The sequence below is a fragment of the Calidris pugnax genome, unplaced genomic scaffold (genome assembly GCF_001431845.1).
Source record: "Calidris pugnax isolate Ruff unplaced genomic scaffold, ASM143184v1 scaffold17, whole genome shotgun sequence".
Taxonomy (NCBI): domain Eukaryota; kingdom Metazoa; phylum Chordata; class Aves; order Charadriiformes; family Scolopacidae; genus Calidris; species Calidris pugnax.
Window position 1 is genome coordinate 1,714,242 of NW_015090794.1, and position 22,425 is coordinate 1,736,666.

Consider the following 22,425-nt stretch of genomic DNA (forward strand, 5'->3'; position numbering starts at 1 on the left):
AAGGAGAGCAAGGATGAAAAACAACAGTGTCGTAGAATGAGGGAATCCCCAATATCCACAAAATAAATGAACTAGCTCTGCCAAGACCATCTACCTCCACATGCAGGAAAGGTCAATCTGATTTCCTCGTTACTTGCCAACAGGCATAGTCCAAATAACTTATTAATGGTAATGAATCTACTAATCACAAGACCCATGTGCTCTGGGGAAAAGACATGAGAAACTAAGCCCCAGAATGGATCTCGTTATCACATTAGAAAGGATTAACACCCCTTTCTCGGCCAGCTGCCCGGTACACATCTTTCTCTAGGCTTGCATCAGCTTTGCAATGTATTTTCCTTTCTCTGTCCCCGGACGCGTTCGCGTGCAGGAAGGACAACAGCAGGGCAGGAAAGTCCATCCTCTCCCACGTCAAAGGAGGCTGAACAATTATTGTCTGCTCCATCTTCCCCCAGGCTCAGTCCTCCCAGCCCAACCAGCCCATGCAGGGCATCATCCACAGCCTCTGGAGGACAGTGTGTGTGTGCTGAGCACAATCCTGCTACATGTTTCCTCTGCTCCTCAGAAAGCTGTAACACCAGGTTGGAAGCCGACCTCAAGGATCCATCTGATCCATCCTTCTTGGCAAAGGAGGAAAAGGAAAATATAGAGGAAACTCAGCACCAAGCAGGATCTGTTCCCTCCAGAGGAGGTTGCTCTCTGGAGACAATCCTGCTGACAACCCAGTGTTGCAGCACAGAGTAATGCCAGGAGGAGCAATTAAGCAGAACTCAGAAGTACCTTTCAGACGAACTCAGAGCTGTCGGCCTTGGCTGTCTGTGCCTTCTTGTAGCTCTACAAAAGCCAAGGAGCCAAAGGCAGTACAATGCCAAGCAGGTACAGAGTTAATTAAGACTGAAGTGCTCACATTATAACTGTCCTGCAGCATTAGATAAATACAAAGCGCTTCACAGCTCGCTCTCCTCTCCTACTTCCAACCCATTGAGTTCCTTGAAAGGCTCCAAGAGGGGGAAAACACTCCCTTGCATAACAACACACAAGCAAGGAGCAGCTCCAGCAGCAACCACCCAGACAAGCTGGGGATGACCCAATTCCTTTATTTACAGTGAGAGCAGCTCATGATGGCAGGAGGGAGCCAAAGGGGCTGCGTGGAGGAGACACACATCCTGGAGATGTTATGGACAAACTGCTGGCTACGCTTGCCCTTCCCACGCATGCATACCGAACCTTCCTCTCTTAGACCAGACCAACCAAAAAAGCCCTTGTGAAATTCCCCCTCCAGCTCCCGCTGTCAGGGATCTCCTGCACTCACTCACACAGCAGTGGAGACCATCCCAGCACTGCTGTGCAATGCCAGGGGAAGTGCAGTCCAGCCAGCAAGCTTCCCAGGGGGTTCAAGAAGTGTCTGAGCCACCAGAGACCTCTGAAGGACCACTCTGGTCTCCAGGGCTGGCTGGGGTGTGACAGCTTCTCACATGTCCTGACCAGCAGTGACCCACTCCAGACTACTGCTTGCCAATTGGCTACTGCAACAGCCCAGTAACAACCTGTGATTCCTTCAAAGTCACTACTAAAAGAGCATCCTTAATAAAGCAACCTCCTTCCAGCATGATTTTCCATTGCAACAGTGCAATTTTCAAAGAGGGAGACAAAGCAGGTATTTCCAGTGCACCTCAAAGAAGTCCCCAAATTTTTATCAGAATGTACTATATTTAAAAATAGTTTCTTTACTTGAAGCAGCCAACTTTCAAGGGGGGGGGTTAAAGGAAAAGGTTTCCACAGGAAGAATGATGGCAAAATCAAAGTCACTTCTTCCAACTGATGCCTGCTGGAAAGTTGAATGGCCCAGAAAACTGCTGGCAACGAGCGTGCAAAGAAACATGCAGCAGGTAAGAAACTATATTTGAAGCACGAGTCTCTGAGCTCACCTACACTCGCTTTACTCCAGAAAACCTTTGGGGCTGCGACCTTTCCCTTGCCTGGCACCCTGGATTGTGTTCAGAAGCTCACCCTCAATTTAAGGCTGGTTTCCTCTGGGAGGGTTTGACACCACCGCCAAGGTGAGTCCTGCCATAGCTCAGGTCTTCCCCTGTACTGGGCTGTAAGGAAAATCTGAACGAGGACCATTGTCTGCCCAGCCCCAACCCAGGTGCACAGCACATCTGTCCATCCTCAGCTCCTCAGAGCCTCCTGAACAGCTAATAAACATTATTGTAGGCTGAGGACAACAACAGTGGGAGTTGGTAGGACTTGGCAGACAGAACTAAACGACTAGAATCTCATTCCCCCTTTCCCACAGAGCTCTATTCTGTTTACTTCTAACCAAAACCAGAGCTAAATTTTAATCCTGCATCCCCTGCATGAAGGGGTTTTTTTATTGTTTTTGTTCTCCCTGGCAGCTCTCCCTGGAAGGGGATGGATGGTCAGGGCTCTCCAGCACTGGTGCCGAGCAGGAAGACACAGAGCAATGGACCATCCCTGGGCTGAAATTTGCCTGTATCTCCACAATTTCTTGCTGGCAGATGGCATCTTGCTGCTGGTCAGCGGGACCTGCTAATTTGGGCCCAGTTCTGTATATTTTAGCCCTTCTTTACAAAAGCAGAACAACATAACCCTGAAGTGTTTTTCCTGTTACTGCCACACCAAAGTCACTCCCTGACTTTTCTCCCTGTGCAACTTGCTGTCAGGGTGTTAAAGACCACTGCAGGAATGAACTATATCCTGATGCCTGGAACTACGGAGCTGGGAGAATGAATCAGGAATAACAGATCCCTGCAGGGGTGAACTATATCCTGATGCCTGGAACTATGGAGCTGGGAGAATGAATCAGGAATAACAGAAAAGATGGGACTACTTTCATCCAGATTCCCCAAAACTGTCACACCAAGCTCCTGTCAACCTGAGATAGCTTCTAGCTGGAAATGGAGGGACTGGTTCATTGCAGCCAGGTTTCCAAGGTCAAAAGCTGACCCAACAAAACTCAGACTGGGACAGTAGCTTCAGTCTGGGTGATGGCACCAGAGAAACCCACATCCCTGAGGACACGGCCTCAAGCAACAGGACTTGGGCACAGCCAATGGATCACCCACAGCCACCCAAATTCACCACTACCTACTGCTGGGGAGGGGGAACCCAGGAACCAGTGCAGAGCTGTGGTGAAGCGGGAAGGAGCAGATCTCTCCTAAACCTCCTGCCTCTTCAAACACAGGTCCTGGGGCTTAGCACACAGAGCCTTGATTTTGCCTTCAGTGACCCGGACCAGGACCCTGATAAGAAAATCCTGTGATGCCTTTGATGCTGCTAATGGCCATTACATAACAGCCCGCTTTCCCTGGGCTGCTTAATATCTCTACTTAGCAAACGCTTCCCCTGTGGTTAATTTTAAAAGCTCCACTTTGCAGGAAATCGCACAGCATTTTAGAAACCTGGTCAAAGAGATGAGAGGGACTCGCCGAAGCTAATTACTGCTCTGCGTTCCTTGTGCTCAAAGCACTGCCTGTACATGGTGCCTGCCCCATGCAATGGGGCAACCCAAAAATAGCTTTATCACCACTCTTGGGGCTTTTTAATGTCAGCTCGGGGGTCACTCTGAGTGACAGAGGGTCTTGGTGACCAGCAAGTACCTGCTGTGGGTGTAGGAGAGAGCTTGCGAGGTTGGAGCATCAGGATGCAGGAGCAGAAGCACACACATCGCAGACTCATCGATTTTCTGCCTTTCAGCATCTCTGATGGGATGAGTAAGTGCCATCAGAGACCGTCTGCAGCACAGAGAAAGGTTCAGAGAGCTGAAAGCCACAGGACTAATCAGTGAGAGGCAGGAATAGGACCCGGGATAGAGCTGAGGGATAATTTCTGCTTGTCTTCCAGGCACGATACGAGTTGTAGACAGAGGATGATTACAAACAGATATAATTACAGGCTCTATCTTCCCTTACAGAGGTAAAGTTGCCCTGATGAGCTGGTCTCAGGCATTTCCTCACCTCTGAGATCTCCAGCAGTCTCCGACAGGAGCCCTTCAGAGGATTTTCCCAAGCATACCTCCCTTTTCTGTAGAAGCTTGCAGGCTACACTTGGTTTTGATCCTTTTGCTGTGCTGATGGGTCTTTAAGGTGTGTCCTCACATCGCGCCTCTGAAGGGGCAAGTGCAGAATAGCCCGAGCTCAGTGTCACCCTGAGGGACTGCTGGGCAGCAGCAAACGCAAGGGCATGTCCCGTGGGAGGGGATGAGCCAAGGTCATCCCAGTGCAGGTGGCACTTGCATAGACAGAGTCTGAACACAGCAGGCAGAGCTGAGAGCTGGCAGCAGGGTCCTTTCAAAGCCCCAGACGTGGCAAGTGATGAACCAGACCCAGGACCCGTCCAGGGAACTAAGGCAGGAGCCAAAGAAAGCAGGAACATAGACAGAGCTGAAGACAGGCACAGCTCAAACCAGGACTGAGAGCCACAGGCTGAGCTTAAATAGAGCTCCTGGGCCATAGGAAGGGTGGGGCTCCCAGGTGAGGCTCATCAGGGCAATTAAGGCCAATTAACACCCTCTGCACCTAGCAGGGATGCTGGTCCATGCACCTGCCTAGCTTGGAAGAACCAAATCTAAAGTTTGCACCAAAATGTGAGGTCCATCCCTGATGCCTGTGCCAGGCTGGCACTGTCCTTAACGCCTTTCACATCAACCTTCTAATCTTAATACACTTTCAAAGATTTATTTGTGTGTTTCAGCAGCATCTCTGTGGTGCTGCCTGTACCAGCATGCAGAACATCCCATCAACCCCCTGCCAGGTGGTGTGGTGTGCTAGGTGACCTCTCAGTTTTGGGAACTGGCAATCTTAAGAGAGCTGTAATGCTTTTATTTGTTCTAAATCCTCAAATTCCCAGAGTCAGGGATCCCAGCTTCCTCAGACAGAGATAATCCAAACCACTAACATCCTTGTCCTTCAGGTGCAGAAGAAAAACATAAGAAAGCCACTCTAAACCCTCAGTAACTTGCTGACAAGTGGGGTTTTTTTTCATAAAAAAACAGTACCCAGCCAGACTTGGAGTCCTGAAGCCAACAACCTTGTGAATCAAGACGACAGCCCTGTGAAGAGCTGCCATGGCAGCTGTGCAGCACGGTCGTGTCACACTCTCATCCACGTGCTGCTGGACACAGCCCTGGCTGGACACTAACCCTGCCGACTGCCGGGAATTCTCTGGCAGGGGAGAGGGAGAAAGGAAAGAAAAGAAGAAAAAGTGGAGATTTTTTTTTTTTTTTTTTCTGTACTTACGTTGCAAAATTCTTGTCTAGGAAACACCTGTTCCTCAGCAGCCCTGCCCAGAGCTGCACACCGACAATCCCAAAGATGAAGAAGACAAAGAAGCACAAAAGGAGGACGTTGCCTAACATAGGCAGAGTATCTAACAGCAGGGTGACGAGTATTCGCATACCTGTGGGGAGAAGGAGAACACAGGTTAGAGGAGCCCTTTGACAGGGGGACAACAAATGCCACACTGATCCCAGCTGCTCTCAGGCTTGGTCATGCAGCCAGTGCATCCTGGGCAGAGGAACTGGGATATTTACCTTTTCCCCTAAACCTTAAGCCTGAAAAGGAAGGTAGAGAATGCAAAAGGTTTAGCAGCACATGGGAACAAAGAGCGTTATCTCCGAAGGGTGGACTTAAGAGTGGGATTTTCAGATGTTTTCAGTAATGCAGCAGTCAACAACAAGCAAACACGGGCAAAGCTGCAAGACAGTCTTTGCTGGAGAAAACGCCCCCGCAAACCATCAGCCTCCTGAGAAATTGTCAAAATATATATTTATAAACATATTGAACACCTCTCATGAATCACACAAATTGTTCCCCTAAACAATACAGAGCTTTGTGTAGGATGATAGCTGCGGCTGCTCTCTGGGCCTCCTCCATGGACAACTCTTCTTCCACAGAGGACTCTCCTTGCTGGCCACCACCGGCTGCTGGGAGCCATTCGTGCTCCAAAGCTTACAGGGCTGCCAAGCAGGGGAGGCAGGAGAAATTTTTACTTTTTTGAGGGGGGAAAGCAGGATGCAAATGTTTCCTCCTCTAAGCAAAGCTCTTGGTTTTGTTCCTTTCCCTTCCTCCTGAGAAGGCTGCTGGGACACCTTCCCAACTGGCCCTGCACCTCTCTGCAAGGCTCCCTATGAACCTCTCTGCTGAGCAGGGGCTCCCCCAGCACCTCTGCTGCCAGGGAAACGATGATTTCTGTGCAAGATCTTCCATCCTAAGAAGACTGAAGACTGAGTCAACCTTGCAGATCCTCAGCTAACCCTTGCATCTCTTTCCAGCACGTTCCCAGCATTGCTGCCCAGGGGGGACTGGGCAAGGAGGCAGGGACTGGGCTGGCACCTGGAGGCTGCCCTGTCTCACACATCAGGGCACCTTCAAACTCAAGGATAAAAGAGGAGTAAAAAGGGAATAATGACTTGCAGCTCCGCAGTTCAATAGAGGTTAAATGAACCTCTGAGACACCGACCAGCCATCATTTCAACAGCTGATAATTGACGAGAGCAGAACTAATGAAAAGAGGAAGAGATGAAGGCAAATGTTAAATTATAGAAAAGAATAAAACCAGAAACCAAGACTTGGGAGCCCAGCGCTCAGCAAAGAGCAGGGCTCAAGTTTATGACATGGTGGAAATCAATGCAGCTGCTGGGTAAGGTGACATTACTGCCTTTGGAGGCATTTTCTCCCACTAAAATGCTGCTCTGCAAACACCTTTTCCTGCCTGCCTGCGTGGAGCTTGTTCTCCCTCCATTTCCCCTAGCAGGATGCTGCTCTCCATTAGTCATCCCACTGGAACAGAGAGTGGCATTTACACTGACGCACTCTCTCTTCCCCCACCAATTTCCACCTTGGCTCCCAAGTCGTGCCCGATGCCTCTCCTGCTAATTCAGTGATGATGCTCAGCTGCACCCTGACATCTGGAGACCCCAGGGATGGCTGTTGGGAGGAGCAGGGTCTTCAGGAGAGCAGTGCCCATCCAACCAGGCACCTCCCAGGCCATGGCAGGCAGTGCTAGCAGGAGCTGGAGCCCCATCGTGCCACTTTACCCGCCTCCTCGTGTCACTCTGCCAGCGGAAACGCAACCCAGCCAAGCAGGGACGGAGCCGACATTACCTTGTCAGCACAGCACGAGTGGATAAACTGCCCCGGCCAAGAAGTCTGCGCTAATAAATAATTAGGTGTGAGTAATAACCTCTGCATCCCAGGGCAAGAGCCTTTCAAGGTCTCCATGCCCAGCTGCATCTTGGCTCCGGCGTGGCTCCCCCGCTGCTGGCGCCGGCAGCGGATGCCTCTCCGGAGGAGCTGCGATCCTGACACCCAGCCCCGTGCCAGCCCTGCTGCCTGCCCTCCAAACCCTGTGCCAGCCCTGTTCCCTGCCCTCCAAACCCTGTCCATGTGCTGCCCAGCGCCGATGCCACCCCACGGGGATGGGACACAGCGCTGGCAGCCAGGCTGTGTCGGCAAGCGCCCCGGGTGGTGCAGGATGCCAGCCAGAGTCCCTGCCATCCCCTGGAACCGCAGCGCCGGTGCCAGCAGCAGGGATGGCACTGGCCTCTGCTCCATGCGCAGGGGAAAACCCAGAGCTGGAGGCAAATGGGGCTTAATTTCATAACGCTTGTTCTCAACACCTCCTCTCATCGTAAGCCCCCAGGAGCGCATCCCACAGCACTGCCCTTCAGACTTCCCTTGCAAATCTATCTTTGGAAAAGCAGAAAAGACTCACTTAATTCCCAATGGAAAGATGATGCTGGGCTTTTCTTCTTCCCCTCCCCACCCCACTCGCATTAATATCCTCGCCCTTATTTTTTTTTTCCAAAAATGGTTAAAATTTATCCCTCTGTGCCAGAAAAACTTTTTTTTCTGCTCAGCTACTTTTGATATTTTGGGTTGTTTAGTGGCACCGTTCTGGAGATTGAATCCATCTGTTCACTCTCCGCTAAGGGTGCTCTGGGCTCTCAGCAGAATGTCAAATGTGCCATGGGAAAAGAGCACGAGCATCGGTTAGGCTGAAACGAGGACCAGGATTTCTTTCCGTTCCCATTCCATGTGATGCCTGGTTGAAACCACACAGTAGAAAAAATAAAAATAAAGCAGTGAAATGGATTTGAAAAAACAGTGACCACTACTAAAAAAACCTCCTAACTACAGCCGCTGCCAAACATATAAATCGGAGGAATTGTATTTTTCCAGCCATTTTCAAGGAATAATTTCTAATAGAGATGATGTTTTTATTGGCCAGAGTTCGCCTTTCTTTTCTTAACAAATAAAAGAAAAATGAAATAATCTTGTGGGTGAATTTATTGTGCCTGGAAGCAAAGAGCTAATAGCACTGGCTGGAACCCAGGAAAGTGCCCGGGCGCCACAGGGATAAATCGCCGGGCTATTTCTCATGGGTCCCTGCTTCCCCTGTGCCTGGAACTGAATGCCAGGTTCATCTTTTCTGACCCAGCTGTAATTTGTATCTGTTCGATGTCCTTTTGCGACTGTCACCGAGTAGAAAACCCCACTCCTGCTCACGGCACAGTGGCTGGAGGAATGTCACTGTCCCAGCGCTGGGGGTGGCACGGATGGGGCTGAGCAGGACCTGCTGCCCCGCTGCTGGCTGGGGTGTGGTGGACGTCCAAGGTAATCCCTCCATTAAGCTGTAACATCCCCATGGATGAAAGACTAGAAATGTAACTCTGTTATTGCCAGAAACTGCAAAAATACAACAAAAGAGAGGGTTGTCGCTACCCATTCTCTACAGACCCGGGATTATATTAGGTATCAGTCTGAAACAGTAAAAGCACCGATGTTAAAAGTAGATGGAGTTACTGTCTCATAAACATATAAAGTCTGTGATTATCTGCCCTCCAGGAACTAAGATATTTCTAAGAATACTAATCCTGCCCTGGCACTCGTTCAAGACACCGGTAGTGCTGTAAAACCAGCCTTAGCTGCTCGTCAAGCCGGGCAATTCATCTCCAAACAGGGATTGAGCTCTTTGGATTTAATCTCACATATTATTAACAAAAAAAAAAAAAAAAAAAAAGGGCAGACCCTGGATCATACTAGGTATCAGTCTGAAACAGTAAAAGCACCGATGTTAAAAGTAGATGGAGTTACTGTCTCATAAACATATAAAGTCTGTGATTATCTGCCCTCCAGGAACTAAGATATTTCTAAGAATACTAATCCTGCCCTGGCACTCGTTCAAGACACCGGTAGTGCTGTAAAACCAGCCTTAGCTGCTCGTCAAGCCGGGCAATTCATCTCCAAACAGGGATTGAGCTCTTTGGATTTAATCTCACATATTATTAACAAAAAAAAAAAAAAAAAAGAAGAATATTTTCTATCGTCTGTCTCTTGAAATAAAATAAAAAATTCAAAGTGGCAAGTGTAACTGAAAACAGCCAAAAAAGGCTTACTTCAAAGCTTCGATATCAGACTCCCAAGAAAGAAAAGCACAAGCTGGACCTAGATCAAAATTTCACCTAGACTTGGAGGCGTTTGGATCCCTGGGCCTTGGTTTAATACCTATGTAAATCCTCAAATTTCCCCAGCTTCTGCTCTCAGCCCAGCTGAATCCCAACTTTGAGACTCCCACTATCTCAAGGCAGAGTTACGAGGGGCTTCGTGGATTTAAATAACTTGAGATTGAGCCTGAAACCTCGGCGGGGCTCCGAGCCGAGCACGTGCCAGTGTCCCTCTGCTTCTCCCCGACCCAGCGAGGCCAGAGAGCTCCAAATCCCGAAGGAAAACTGTGTTGTGCTTTCTGGCAGCTCTGAAACCCTGGTAACAAAGCCTCCTTAGGAAAACAAAGCTCCGGAGGGTTTCACGGTCCCTTTTAGCCTCTCATTCCTTTTTGTCTTGTTTTTAACTTCTAATGATGTCACTGTCAAATTTACGATTTTTTTTTTTTTTAAAAAAAAAGAAAAACTTGGAGGCGTTTGGATCCCTGGGCCTTGGTTTAATATGCATGTAAATCCTCAAATTTCCCCAGCTTCTGCTCTCAGCCCAGCTGAATCCCAACTTTGAGACTCCCACTATCTCAAGGCAGAGTTACGAGGGGCTTCGTGGATTTAAATAACTTGAGATTGAGCCTGAAACCTCGGCGGGGCTCCGAGCCGAGCACGTGCCAGTGTCCCTCTGCTTCTCCCCGACCCAGCGAGGCCAGAGAGCTCCAAATCCCGAAGGAAAACTGTGTTGTGCTTTCTGGCAGCTCTGAAACCCTGGTAACAAAGCCTCCTTAGGAAAACAAAGCTCCGGAGGGTTTCACGGTCCCTTTTAGCCTCTCATTCCTTTTTGTCTTGTTTTTAACTTCTAATGATGTCACTGTCAAATTTACGATTTTTTTTTTTTTTAAAAAAAAAGAAAAATCCTGAAGAATTTGAGCTCAAAGAGAAACTTCAAAGACTCCAGTGCGTAAACATCCATCTGTTCCCTTGTGTGTTCATCTGAGGTGCTGGAACCGAAACCCTTCTGGGGGAGTTTGTTTTGCTGTCCCTAGATGTGCCGACATGATGGGCAATTAATCTAAGCAGGATGTTCAGTGAGGACCAGCGGGGCTGTATCATTCAATCAGTCTTTTAAAAAGAACAGGAAATGTACTTTTTTTTTTTTTTTTTTTCAAGGGACCTCTATGATTTCCATACAATGCTGTTCCATTTTGAATTGAGTGGGTTTTGGTTAAAAAATGCTGAAAGCGCTATGAAATTAGTACCTTGCACAGGATTGCTCAGCAGACGGCTGATTCTGGCAGGAAATTATTTCAACTTGTTGGTTCATCTTTCAAATTGGATTTAGAAGACAAGCAGCTGAAGCCACTTGAAAATGGATTTAGGGGCCACTTGAACTTTCTATTGTGGATGAACCCAATTTTGTTCTACATGACAGCAAACCCTCTGTGGTATTTTACCAGCAATGGAGGCTGCTGCGCTTCTAATCCTGCCCACAATGAAACAGAAAGACCTTAAATAGCTGAAAGGAGAAAATGAACTCATCCAGGGCAAGAAGATCCTTCTTAGAGCTGACCTTTCCCCTTTCTTCTTAGGAACTTTGTTATTTACTTTGCACTGGGAGCAGAGAGTTACTTGCCTCACAGAGTTCACAAAAATGTTGGAAAACAGCCACGAAAATCTGGGCCCCCAGGTATAAAAATCAACTCCCTTGCCCTTTCCTAACACTGATAACCGTAATGAATGATCTCTAACTTGCCGTTGTAAATTAACATAAATGAGCTGGCTCTCAGCAGCAGGAGAGTAGACGTCTAGTGCAGGGCTTAGCACACGGAGAGCCAGCTGGGGTGGGATTATCCCCCTGGTTTTCCCAGATCCAGGCAGAGCCTGAGCTGCAGCCGGGCAGCCCGATGCCGACGAAGCTGTCACTTACTTGGGACCCTGTTAATGGCTCGTAGCGGCCGAAGGACCCGGACGGTGCGGATCGCAGACAAGCTCACGTTGTGTCCGTCCAGAGAATACTCCATCATGCTGTGGGGGGAAAAAAGAGGAAAGGTGTCAGGATGTGGGATGCTCAGTCCCTCGGCACGAGGGTGTGGGGTTGCTGCTGTCTGCACGCTCTGGGAGCCACAGCCCAGGCTTGCAAAACCACCCGCTCTGTGTGTGCAGCTCGTAACGTGCATCGTGCTGTCAGTGGGGGATATAAGGGATATTTCAGGCTCTAAGAGACTGAAAATACCCACACGAGCAGCATTGGAGCAGGGGCCGGCAGGCAGATGTGCTAACGGGCTGCAGGCACAGGTAGCACTTCAGAAAGCAGAACTTGGCACAACAAGGAGCTGCAAAGTCAGGGCCATGGAAATCGGAGCGGAGGGAGAGCCCCAACTCTCTGCTCAGCTCCCCGAACCATACTGCTCTCCCTTTCCATCAGTTTATTGAGCTCCAGCCGGCGGCGCATCCGCAGCCTTCCCGGGGAGATCACTGCACAGCTCCACACGGCTCAAAGTCTGAAAGATGTTTCTGATATTATACCCCCTACCAGCCCCCCAGCGTATTTTCACGCCAGCTTATCTCTCCCCCTATGACAAAAATGTGAATAACCAATCTGACAAATGACATTAAAGTAGCTTGGTTTCCATTTTATTATTAAGAATAGGGAACATTTTCTTTTTCATGCTTCGTCTCCATTTCACATAAACATTTCTCTCCCAGGCTGGGAAGGACGTTAAGTCAAGTCAGTTTTCTTGCTCTTTTATTACAATGAGTGGCAAATGTGCGTAGTGTTGTTTTTTTAATGGGGTTATGGCTAGTTAGCATGGCTGTAATTACAATTTATGAGTTTGACTACAGGGAAGCACTTGTAAATATGTCACAAATCTCTCACCACGCCTGTTCAAATAACATAACAGCATCAAAAGCAACCCTGCGAGTAAGCTGTTGGATCCCATGGAGAAAGAGCTTTTGTTTTGTGTTGTGGTGTTTTTTTGTTAAATAAACAAACAGATATGGGAGGAGGAAGGCAAATATGAGCTGAACTGCTGCAACCAGGCACTTCAGAAGCTTCAGTGGAGAGATTTTTCAATAGAAGCATCCTGCAGCCAGGATGGACCAAAATTGTTACGTGCCATCGAGAAGCAAAAGCCGAATAAACTGAAGCAACAGCTGAATGGACTGAAATCCACTGAATCCTGAAGGCAACAGCAGAGGGAGGTTTGGTTTTGGGCTAGCCTTGCTCAGGTGCATCATTGCCTGTGTGTCTACGCTCTGCTCTGCTGGAGCCTTGCACTTCATATTTGATGCCTTGCCCAGCTCTAGATGGTGTAATTGGTAATATCTACATGCTTTCGGGCTAGCCTTGCTCAGGTGCATCGTTGCCTGTGTGTCTATGCTTTGCTCTGCTGGAGCCTTGCACTTCATATTTGATGCCTTGCCCAGCTCTAGAAGGTGTAATTGGTAATATCTACATGTTCTGATGTTTGTTTCTCTTTTGTCTTTGTTCTGAAGCTGTTTGATGTAACCCCACGACACCACTGCCATTGCACTGAGGTGACTTTGGCCCATTAGCCTTAATTTGCCGTGCAAGAGGCCCTGGTGATTTTGAGATGTTTTTAGCGATAACCTGCCATAGATGTTTTTTTTTCTCGGAGGTGGTTAGTGAGTCTTTATAAATCAAAACCACCTTAAACCTCATGCTTAGGAATTGAGCCGAACGTGATGAATAGCTTTAAAACTCAGCACGGCACAAAACCAGGTTTTGAATCTAACGTGTGTTCATTAAGCAGCCGGAGCAGAGCAGCGGGAAGCAGCCTGGAGCCTCACAAAGGACCACACAGTGGGAAAACCATCGGAAATGCCCGTTCACACCTGCGTCGAGGGGCCTGGAGCCAGCACCAGGTGTCTGCTCTAAACAGACCTTGCAGGAATAGACAAAGCATTGTTTAAAGCCCCTGAAGTGAATAGTGCCGAAGCTCTGAACCTACTCGCTGGCTCGGTCCCAACGCAGCACACTCACAATTTATCGGGTGGCTGAGTAAGTGGATTTTAGTGTAACTGATACAGTTTTTGATCTACTAATAGCATGTGTAAGGAGCACGAAATGCTCCAGTGGGAGCTGGTTTGTTCTCCAGAGAGCACGTGCAACGATCAGCTTGTTAAAGGGTCAATTCCTGGGGCCTCGTTTTTACTTGGCCCTTGGAGTTTCAATGGGGCTGATGAAAGATGAATAATCCAGGATTTGGCCTAGGGAAACAGATTTTCTGACCCTGATACTTTGAACTTCCATGATACTCCATTTAGGATTTGAAAGTAAGTCTCAGGGGGACCTACATCGCCCACTGAAGCCAACCCGAACCACTTGATGGATTCCAGATTGGACCTTCTACAAGCGGTGAAAACATTTGAAACCTTCGTGAAAAAGTCAAGGGTTTCTTTGTCAAGGTCAAGTTTGAGGTCTTGTTCTTGTATCACACTTGCAAGCCAAGAATATCCTGGAAATGCCCGACAGAAACCTGCTGGAGATGAAAATTTTGGGTATGCAAGGACTAGAGATCTGGGTAGACTGGCACTTCCCTACACCTTCTGGGTACTGAAAAAAAAAAGGAGGCAATGTTTTCTACCACAAACAGTTCCCAGTTCTTCAGCTGTCAAGTTAAAGATGTCCAAGAGCCTGCAACGTCTCCGGGGACTGGATGCACAAGAAACCTCTCTGGTTTCAGTTCTTGTGGACAATATTTTTGATGCTCAAGAAATGCTTTCAACTTGGCTGCTGGGCAGACTGAGAGGTTGTAAGCTCCATTCGGTCTGAAATTTTCCAGGGTACATTTCTCAGGCGAGCAAAACATGAAAGGGCTTTCAGCGCTGGAACAAACTTCAGACGCAATCTGTTGCTAGAGGCAGAAGATATGTTTATTTTGTAGTCTCCCTGCTCAGCCTCCTCTCTCTTTGGTATACTTGCTAGTAAGCAAAATCAGCTTATTTGAGGAGACTGAATGGGATAAACAAAGCAGGCAGCACTGCCTGTCACTTGTTTCCCTTATCAGAAAAAGCTTCGTAATACCTTCATTGCATCCCTCCACTTGCTGGAAAAAGCAACCCTTGTTATTCCAGTAGTGTGCTTCCTGCTAAAGCCACCTCCAATTTTAGGAGCAGATGCTGGATTGAACAGTGATGGTGGGAGAGGAAGGAGAGGTGAAGAATCCCAGCCCATCGCACGGCTTCTCCTTGCCCTCCACCAGCATTACTGGCCAGCCCAGCTCCCAGACCAGCCTTTCTTCTGAGAGGTGGGAAATAAAGTCACAGGTATGGCTTGAATACACCAAAATCATCTGGAGATGGCCCAAGATTGCTCTTCTCATCTTCAGCCTGAGTAATGCCAGACTGGCAACAGGGCTTCCCGGTGGGATCTCCTGGTGCTTCTGCTGTTTGCATTCTTCTCATATGCCAACCACAGAGAGTGGGGAAAAGCCCTGGCAAACTACCAAATTGACTCACCAGCCACCTTCCCCCTCATCCCAGGTGCGATGTGAACAAAGATCCTGGTGCCAAACCTGACTCTGAAGCAGAGGGCTCAGCCGTTCTGCCTCCATGTGCTATTTTTACTCTCCCGTTTCGCTGGGATGATCTGTTTGATGAGATGAGGAACCTCTGCTTGCCCATCAGGAGAGCTCATCCTGCAGGTTCAGTGTGGGGAAACCCTGTCGCCACGTTGGTCATGGATGGCAGATTTCTGATCCCGAGTTCTCCCTGCAACCACAGCCTGGCTCTTCCCCCTACTACTTCTGGCTTAAACACTGCGGCAGTTTTGGAAAGAAAAAATAATTAACTGCTTCTTTTGTTGTCCCTGCTGTTCTTCCCTGGGCTGGAACCACACACAGGTTCAAAGGAAGCTCTGCTCAGGAGAGCTCATGTTTTATTCAAACGAGTAAGGTCATTCCTAATTGTATTCCAGACAAATAACACAGAGCAAACCAAAACTCCATTAGTGCAGTGAAGATTGTACATCACTAATGTAAGGGTAAAAATGCCCCAACATATTACAGAAATGTTCTAATTAACCCCAGACTGGTCATTATAAACCCAGGAATTCAGAAATAAGGCAGAGATCTGTAATTAAACAGTCTATCCCTTTCTAGGGTATACTAAACAGGTAAGAGAGCCTGGGGTTTCTAAAACCCATTTATTTCTAGGAAAAAAGTTTTAGACTTGCCAAGCTTTTGGTTGATTCAATGTTTCCTGCAGGGTGTGATGGAACTGGTGTCAAAAGCACCCAGATATTCCTTATATCTGTTTATTAACATATCCTGCATTAAAAAAGCAGCTGTGGGAGATGGTGTTAACATGTAAACCAAGAGAAGTTTACAGGAGGCATTTGCACACACTTGTAATTTGGACCAGCTTCTGGTCACCTTCTTCCACTAGGATTTCAACCTTCTGAACCAGATTTTCGGGCTAAATTCTCCTTGTTTGGCCAATTTCTGCCTCTGCCCCACTCTCATGGTGTGACATAGAAGGAGCAGGGTTGAGCTGCTCTCTGCTTTTTCCACAGGTTCTGGAGACAGCAGACTTAACCGTAAGCACTGGGACATACACAAGAATTGTAGGCCATCAGCTGTGGGCCAACTTGTGAGCCATCGCAAGAACTAGATCAGCCTGCACTTGATTTGACAGAGACGGCACTAGAGCAAGAATTGCTACTGAAAACCTGATGGCTTTTGCCCCAACATTCATACCCCACCCCACAACCCGGAGTGGTTTCCAGAGGTGAAACCAAATGAGATTTAGGAGACTTTGCCTTGGTTTGAGCCTGGCAGCTTTCTCAAGACGTAATGAAAACCAGCCAGGACAACCTCCAGACTTGGCTGGCTCTGAGGTTTTCTTGCTTTCACCGCGAAGAGCAAATTTATGAGGTTTTTGTTACTGACCCCGCCATCACGATGAAGAAGTCCAGGCGATTCCATGTATCTCCAAGGTAACACTTCTGCCCGAAGATCCCCAGAGCCACCATCTTGATGACCATCTCCACCGCAAAGAAAGCGAAAATGAAGTCGTCAAATGCCTGGAGACCAGTAAAAGATTATTTCAGTCAGTTCTGCTGTGCTCTCTTATCAGGGAAAAGGAAAGCAGAGACAGGAGCGCTCCCACCGCAGCGGGACTCTCTATACCCTGGCAGACGCTGCAAAGCAAAGCACTGGTATCAAAGTGCCACCTACTGAACTCTGAAATACAACCTGCAAACCTGATGGGTGATGACAACCCCTCAGAACAGCTCCTGGGACAGCCCACTGCCTGGGAAGCAATACCAGCTTCTATTTATCTACTGAAAAAGATACGAGGATATCACTGCTGTATGGGCTGGATATTTTTCTTGGCATTTAAAGCCTGTGCATTCAACAGCAGCTTGTGGTTGGCTCCTTGAGGTCTCAGCAACTTGCAGTGAAAGCTGAGTTTCCAGACTAGGAGGCTTATACCTCCTAGAAAGAATGTGTCCCATCTAACACAGGGGGCTGTGCTTCACCTCTGATGCCTTCATAGAGTCCCAAAAGGACAAGGCTCCTACCCACAGACCCAGACCCAGCTGGCAGTGAATGTGCACATCAAGCAGAGGCTGAAGCAGTAACTATAAGGGCAGTTCTGCTGCACGTAAGGAATGACTGAAGTAGTTCTTCATGGTGCAGAGGCTCAAGGCATCCTGCTGCCAAGCCTGTGTGCCCAGTGCAGAAGCCTCTTGATGATGGTCAAAATTTGGGGTTTTAGATTACTGTGAAAAGAAGAGGAGAAAATAATAGTACTCAAATTAATCCATTGCTGCCCTATAGAACGTGCCTCAGCCTTTACTTAAAGAATGACTTTATCTACTGAAAAAGATACGAGGATATCACTGCTGTACGGGCTGGATATTTTTCTTGGCATTTAAAGCCTGTGCATTCAACAGCAGCTTGTGGTTGGCTCCTTGAGGTCTCAGCAACTTGCAGTGGAAGCTGAGTTTCCAGACTAGGAGGCTCATACTTCCTAGAAAGAATGTGTCCCGTCTAACACAGGGGGCTGTGTTTCACCTCTGATGCCTTCATGGAGTCCCAAAAGGACAAGGCTCCTACCCACAGACCCAGACACAACTGGCAGTGAATGTGCACATCAAGCAGAGGCTGAAGCAGTAACTATAAGGGCAGTTCTGCTGCACGTAAGGAATGACTGAAGTAGTTCTTCATGGTGCAGAGGCTCAAGGCATCCTGCTGCCAAGCCTGTGTGCCCAGTGCAGAAGCCTCTTGATGATGGTCAAAATTTGGGGTTTTAGATTACTGTGAAAAGAAGAGGAGAAAATAATAGTACTCAAATTAATCCATTGCTGCCCTATAGAACGTGCCTCAGCCTTTACTTAAAGAATGACTTCTGTAGGGTAGTGGGGACACGGACAGCTGTGATTTCTCCAGCTTTCCTGGAGACAACAGGTACTTGCATGAAATGCGGATGTATGTGAAGATACCATGAAATGGACTCTGTTGTAAATACCTTTCTACATGCTGCCTGTAAACTCGGAACACCAGGAGGTACAGATTGCTTTTAAATCACGTGCAGAAACTTTGTTGTTTCAAATGACAGAACTGATAAAGCACAGGAACTTCTCGATCTACAGGCATCACTGCTGCTGTCCAAACCACTCTCTTAATGACCATACTGTTTGCTGTTGTGTCTCTGGCACTTCCATATTGAGACTCAAGCGGATTAATGGTAAAATTAACAGAGCATCCACCTGAAAGCCAAGTTCCCACTGCGCATCCGTGTACCCCTGAGTGGCTGCGTGTGAGCACCATCTTCTCTGGCTGTGGGCTTTATCAACCAACCTTTCCCTTGATAAACTACACAGAAGTTTTGCTCCATTATTTCAGTTCATTTAATAGCTGGCATCCAAACGCCTCCATAAAGAAGTTCAGGCTTTCCTACCTCATGTTCTGGCTTCCATTCCCTCCTGCAAGCTGTGACAGGGCGAGGGATAACGATGGCTTTACTTACAGCCCTTTTCTGCCTGCAAACCCTTCAGGATAATACTTTTGGTTTTTTGCAAATATCCTCAATATGTTGCAATCATTCAGCTGGTATTAGAAACAAAATTCAGTGCCTGGGCTCCTCACAAACTGTGTGTGTCTGTTCTGGGGAGAACAGACCACGCAAGCCATGCGATTGCAACCTGATTAAATTATGAAAAAAAAGATGTAAATAATGAGCCTTCAATAATGTCACCTCCTCGTCCAGGTAGGACTCCCTTTGTCTGCCTGGACACTTTGGCAGGGATGGGAATTATCCAAATAAAGTCCCATGTGTGTGAATACAGGCAGAAAAATGACAACATAACCTTTCAGGAGAGATCGGAGACTTTCTGATGGGTTCTCTGAGGACTGTTTAGCCCACAGCCACCTGCAGTGTGACATTTTCTGGTGAAGGAGATAGACTAGCCACCTCTGGATGCTGCTTCACACCAACCCTGAGCCTGACCCTCTGAGATCATCCCTATGCTGGATGCCTCTGGTGGCAACAGTTTCTCCAAAATTTGTCTCATTCCATAACAAACCTCTAGTGGCTTCCCAGTTAATCTGGTTTACTTGGCTCTGTGTTTAACAGATCCTCTTTTAAGGTTGAAAGAGGGTTTGATGACAAACTCTGCTATTCCTGGCATTTACAGGCAGCTCTGGACCGATTTTTGAAAGAGACAGGAGAGAATGGTTGGAAGGATCCCACTGGCCTTCCCGAATGGCTGAGGAGCAGATCTGTGCAGGATTCAAAAGAACCAAGCCCATTACACTACCACGTGTTGGTAGTCCCTGCCTAGGTTGATGTAATGCATTAGAAACAAGGAAAGTTGGTTCCAAGCCTGAGAAGGGAGTTGCTGCAGGAAGCCCAATGCCAAGGTGCAGCCCACACACCAGATGCTGCTGGGATGTGCTTCCAAATTGAATCCTGCGGGCATATGGCAGCGAGGGGATTGCCAGGACACAGCGAGGGATGAAGTGACATGCGTGATGCCCCACCGAGCTTGGGGTGGCCAACAAGGATCTGTGAGCTTCGTACGTGTATGCGTTTCCCAAAGGTCAGTTATCCTGGCACTTGGCAACCCAGGTCGGCAGCGATTTGGCTGGGGTGGAACAAACTGACTGCGAGCAACACATTCCCTGCAGCACTGGCTATCCTGTAACTAAAAAGTGTTCAACACCTCCAGTGGGAGCTGGATGCCCAGTTTTGGGGCCCCCTGACCCTTACTGGTTGTGCAGAGAAAGGATCTTGCTGGGCAGTAGGTCTCCTTGGAGGACAGATTTTGCATTGGAGAAAACATCCCTATGGGAAGGGCTTTCATGGCTGGATCCTGAGGAAAAGGGACAAGATGGGGGTCCCAGCTCCTGGGATGGCCACCCCAACACACCCAACACACCCCAGGCAAGCGAGGCAGCATGGGATCCTTACCTCCAGGATGGTGCACCGCTCCGACTGGCACTCCACGTCCTCACAAGGCTGGAACATGCCCAGGGTGACGCAGTTCAAGAGGATGACCAGCATGCTGACATGCTCGAACCAGGTGAGAGGAGGGTGTTAAGGAGAACACTCTTCAGTGGCCATTGGGAGGGGGGAAGATGAAGCACCACTCTATTTACACATCAAAAAGCCTTCACTCCTCCCACAAGCACAAAAGAAAACACTGAAAAGCATCGAAGATTTACTAAGGTTTGAAGTTTTTATCAAAAAGCCTTCACTCCGCCCACAAGCACAAAAGAAAACACTGAAAAACATCGAAGATTTACTAAGGTTTGAAGTTTTTGGCAACTGAGGAGGGGGCCTTAGGAAGGGTTCTCCTTTTGAGATGAAGGGACAAAGGATGCCTTTCATTTCCTACACAGCAGCAAAGTGAGAGAAGCACAACCAGGCCCGTGGCTACACTTTCCATCTCAGGTGCTTTCTATCTCAAGTCCTCCACATCACCATACTCTTCTGTACTTAATGCTTGCCCAGGGGCAGCCGAGAGCACAGCGCCTCTGTCCTCCTCCCACAGCACATTTCATCTCCAGATCTCAAAGGGTTTTACCAGTGAATCACCCCACAGGTCCACTAGCATTAACTCTTTCACTAACAAGCTAAAGAAAGCAAGACAAAGAAAGATTAATTAATTCAGACACCACCAGAACCTGGCTTGTGCCTGGTTCCTTGCTCCAACCAGTGAGGCTGCTCTCCTTGTTTCCATCTCAAGTCATGGGAGCAGATGCTGAATGCAGGAGATCTCCTTCCTACCAGATTCTAGGTCTCAAGGAGCTATGGTTATACATCATGACACAAGCTGGTAGGGCCAAACATGATGGCAGCATGTTGGGATATGGGATGTAAACCAGGACCCAGGGTGCACAGCACAGACTTGGAAAGGGACAGAAAGGGCTCAAGGCTGGATGTCTCCAGCCACCAAAAAAAAGACTGTATTCTCTTACAGGACAGACCAGTGCTCAACCACACTAACATTAACGGTTTCAAAGCATAAGTGGTGATTTGCATCAGTGCAAAAAAGGCCCAGAGCTTACAATTACTGCGTCTGGTACGACTATTAAAAATAATAAAAAAAGATTTGGGGGAAGTAAACAGGAGTTTCACAAATTAAGCATGAATGAGAGAACTGTTCTTAGGAAAATAATTGGAAACATCTGTGTATGAATAAACCTTTATGCTTTCAAACACACAAGCATATGTGAGCAAGGAATCTTGGAGAAAGAAGCACGTAGACATTGTCTTATTTCTGATAACAACAATTGCCCTGCTCTGGAAACCTGAACAAAAATACCTAACATATTTATCCCTGCTGCTTTTAGAAGTATTTTATCTGGCATTTTAGCAGTTAAATGTAAGATTTATCTCAACATAAGATTAGGTAAGTGCAGGGCTGCAATCTCAAACTACTTTAGCACGCACGCTCTCATTTATCCAGGTTAAAAGAAAAAAGAGAAATCAGTGGGTAAGGTCCTGCAGCCTCCCTAAAACCTGAACCCAAACCACTTCTTGTTTTAGTGAGGGCTTTAACTTGAAAATTCAGAGCTAGGAACACCTCAGAGCTGGAGACCAAATACGTCAGACTTGGAAACTTACTTGTCTAAAATGGAAATGCATTATATCAAATAAACAAATGAAATAAAAACCCAGGTCACCCTGTCAGCGATGCAGAAGGACCCGGAGTAGGCAAAGCTCCTGGCCACAGCCCCAGAGGCTTTGTGCATCGCTGAAATACCAATGTTGGTTTATTTTAATTTCTCCCTCCCTTCTATGACTTCTTTCTGATTTTTGACATCTTTAGGGGCTCTTTGGATCCCCTTCACTTTTGCCTAATTAGAAGCAGAATGGTAATCCTGCTCCATAGAGAAAACAGCCCCCATCAGACCCAAACAAAGCCCAACCCGTAGCCACATCCTACTTACAATATTTGCATTGCTTGATGGGATTCATGTAGAACTCCCTGTAAACACGGCTCCCGCGCTATTCCCAGGGTGCCTGCAGTTGCATTCATTTCCCTTATCACACTTGGAGAATTTTTTTTTTCCTTTAAAGTAAAAAAAATAAAAACATGTGGATTTTGAAATGTTAAAAAAAATATATAACTGTGCTGAGGAATTAAGTCTCCTGCTTCCCCTGGAGGAGGGGAGCACACTGGACCTCTACCTTATTTCTCCAACCTTGTTCCTCCCTCCTGCCCTGGGACACTGACCCTGGGCTTGTGCCGGCTCCATCTCTGGCTGCTCCAGCAAAGGGGAATTGTAAACCTCGGCTTTTCCCTGCTGCAGGAGTGATAAGGCTTTTGCATCCCCCATCCACCAAGGGCTGCTGGTTGCGTTACTGTTCTCCCTCCTGCTCTCCACTGCCTGAGCCCTTGTTTCTAGCAGAACTGGTCAAGAATTAGATTTTGTTTTCCACTAGAAAACACTGATTTGTCACAAACGAATCATTGTCGTGGACCAGTT

At 47.7% G+C, this 22,425-nt stretch overlaps 1 protein-coding gene across 1 annotated transcript in view; it reads right to left on the bottom strand.

The window, feature by feature from the left end:
• Positions 1 to 20,017, bottom strand: part of CACNA1H (calcium channel, voltage-dependent, T type, alpha 1H subunit) — a 150,267-nt gene extending 130,250 nt beyond the window's left edge. Inside the window, exons 1-4 of the mRNA XM_014936167.1 lie at positions 19,901 to 20,017; positions 16,372 to 16,505; positions 11,385 to 11,482; positions 5,262 to 5,421 (exon numbers count right to left, since the gene is read on the bottom strand). Of these exons, the coding sequence (XP_014791653.1) occupies positions 5,262 to 5,421; positions 11,385 to 11,482; positions 16,372 to 16,505; positions 19,901 to 19,993 (485 nt within the window). The 5' untranslated portion in view covers positions 19,994 to 20,017. The remainder of the gene's footprint in view (positions 1 to 5,261; positions 5,422 to 11,384; positions 11,483 to 16,371; positions 16,506 to 19,900) is intronic.
• Between the last annotated feature and the right edge of the window lie 2,408 nt (positions 20,018 to 22,425).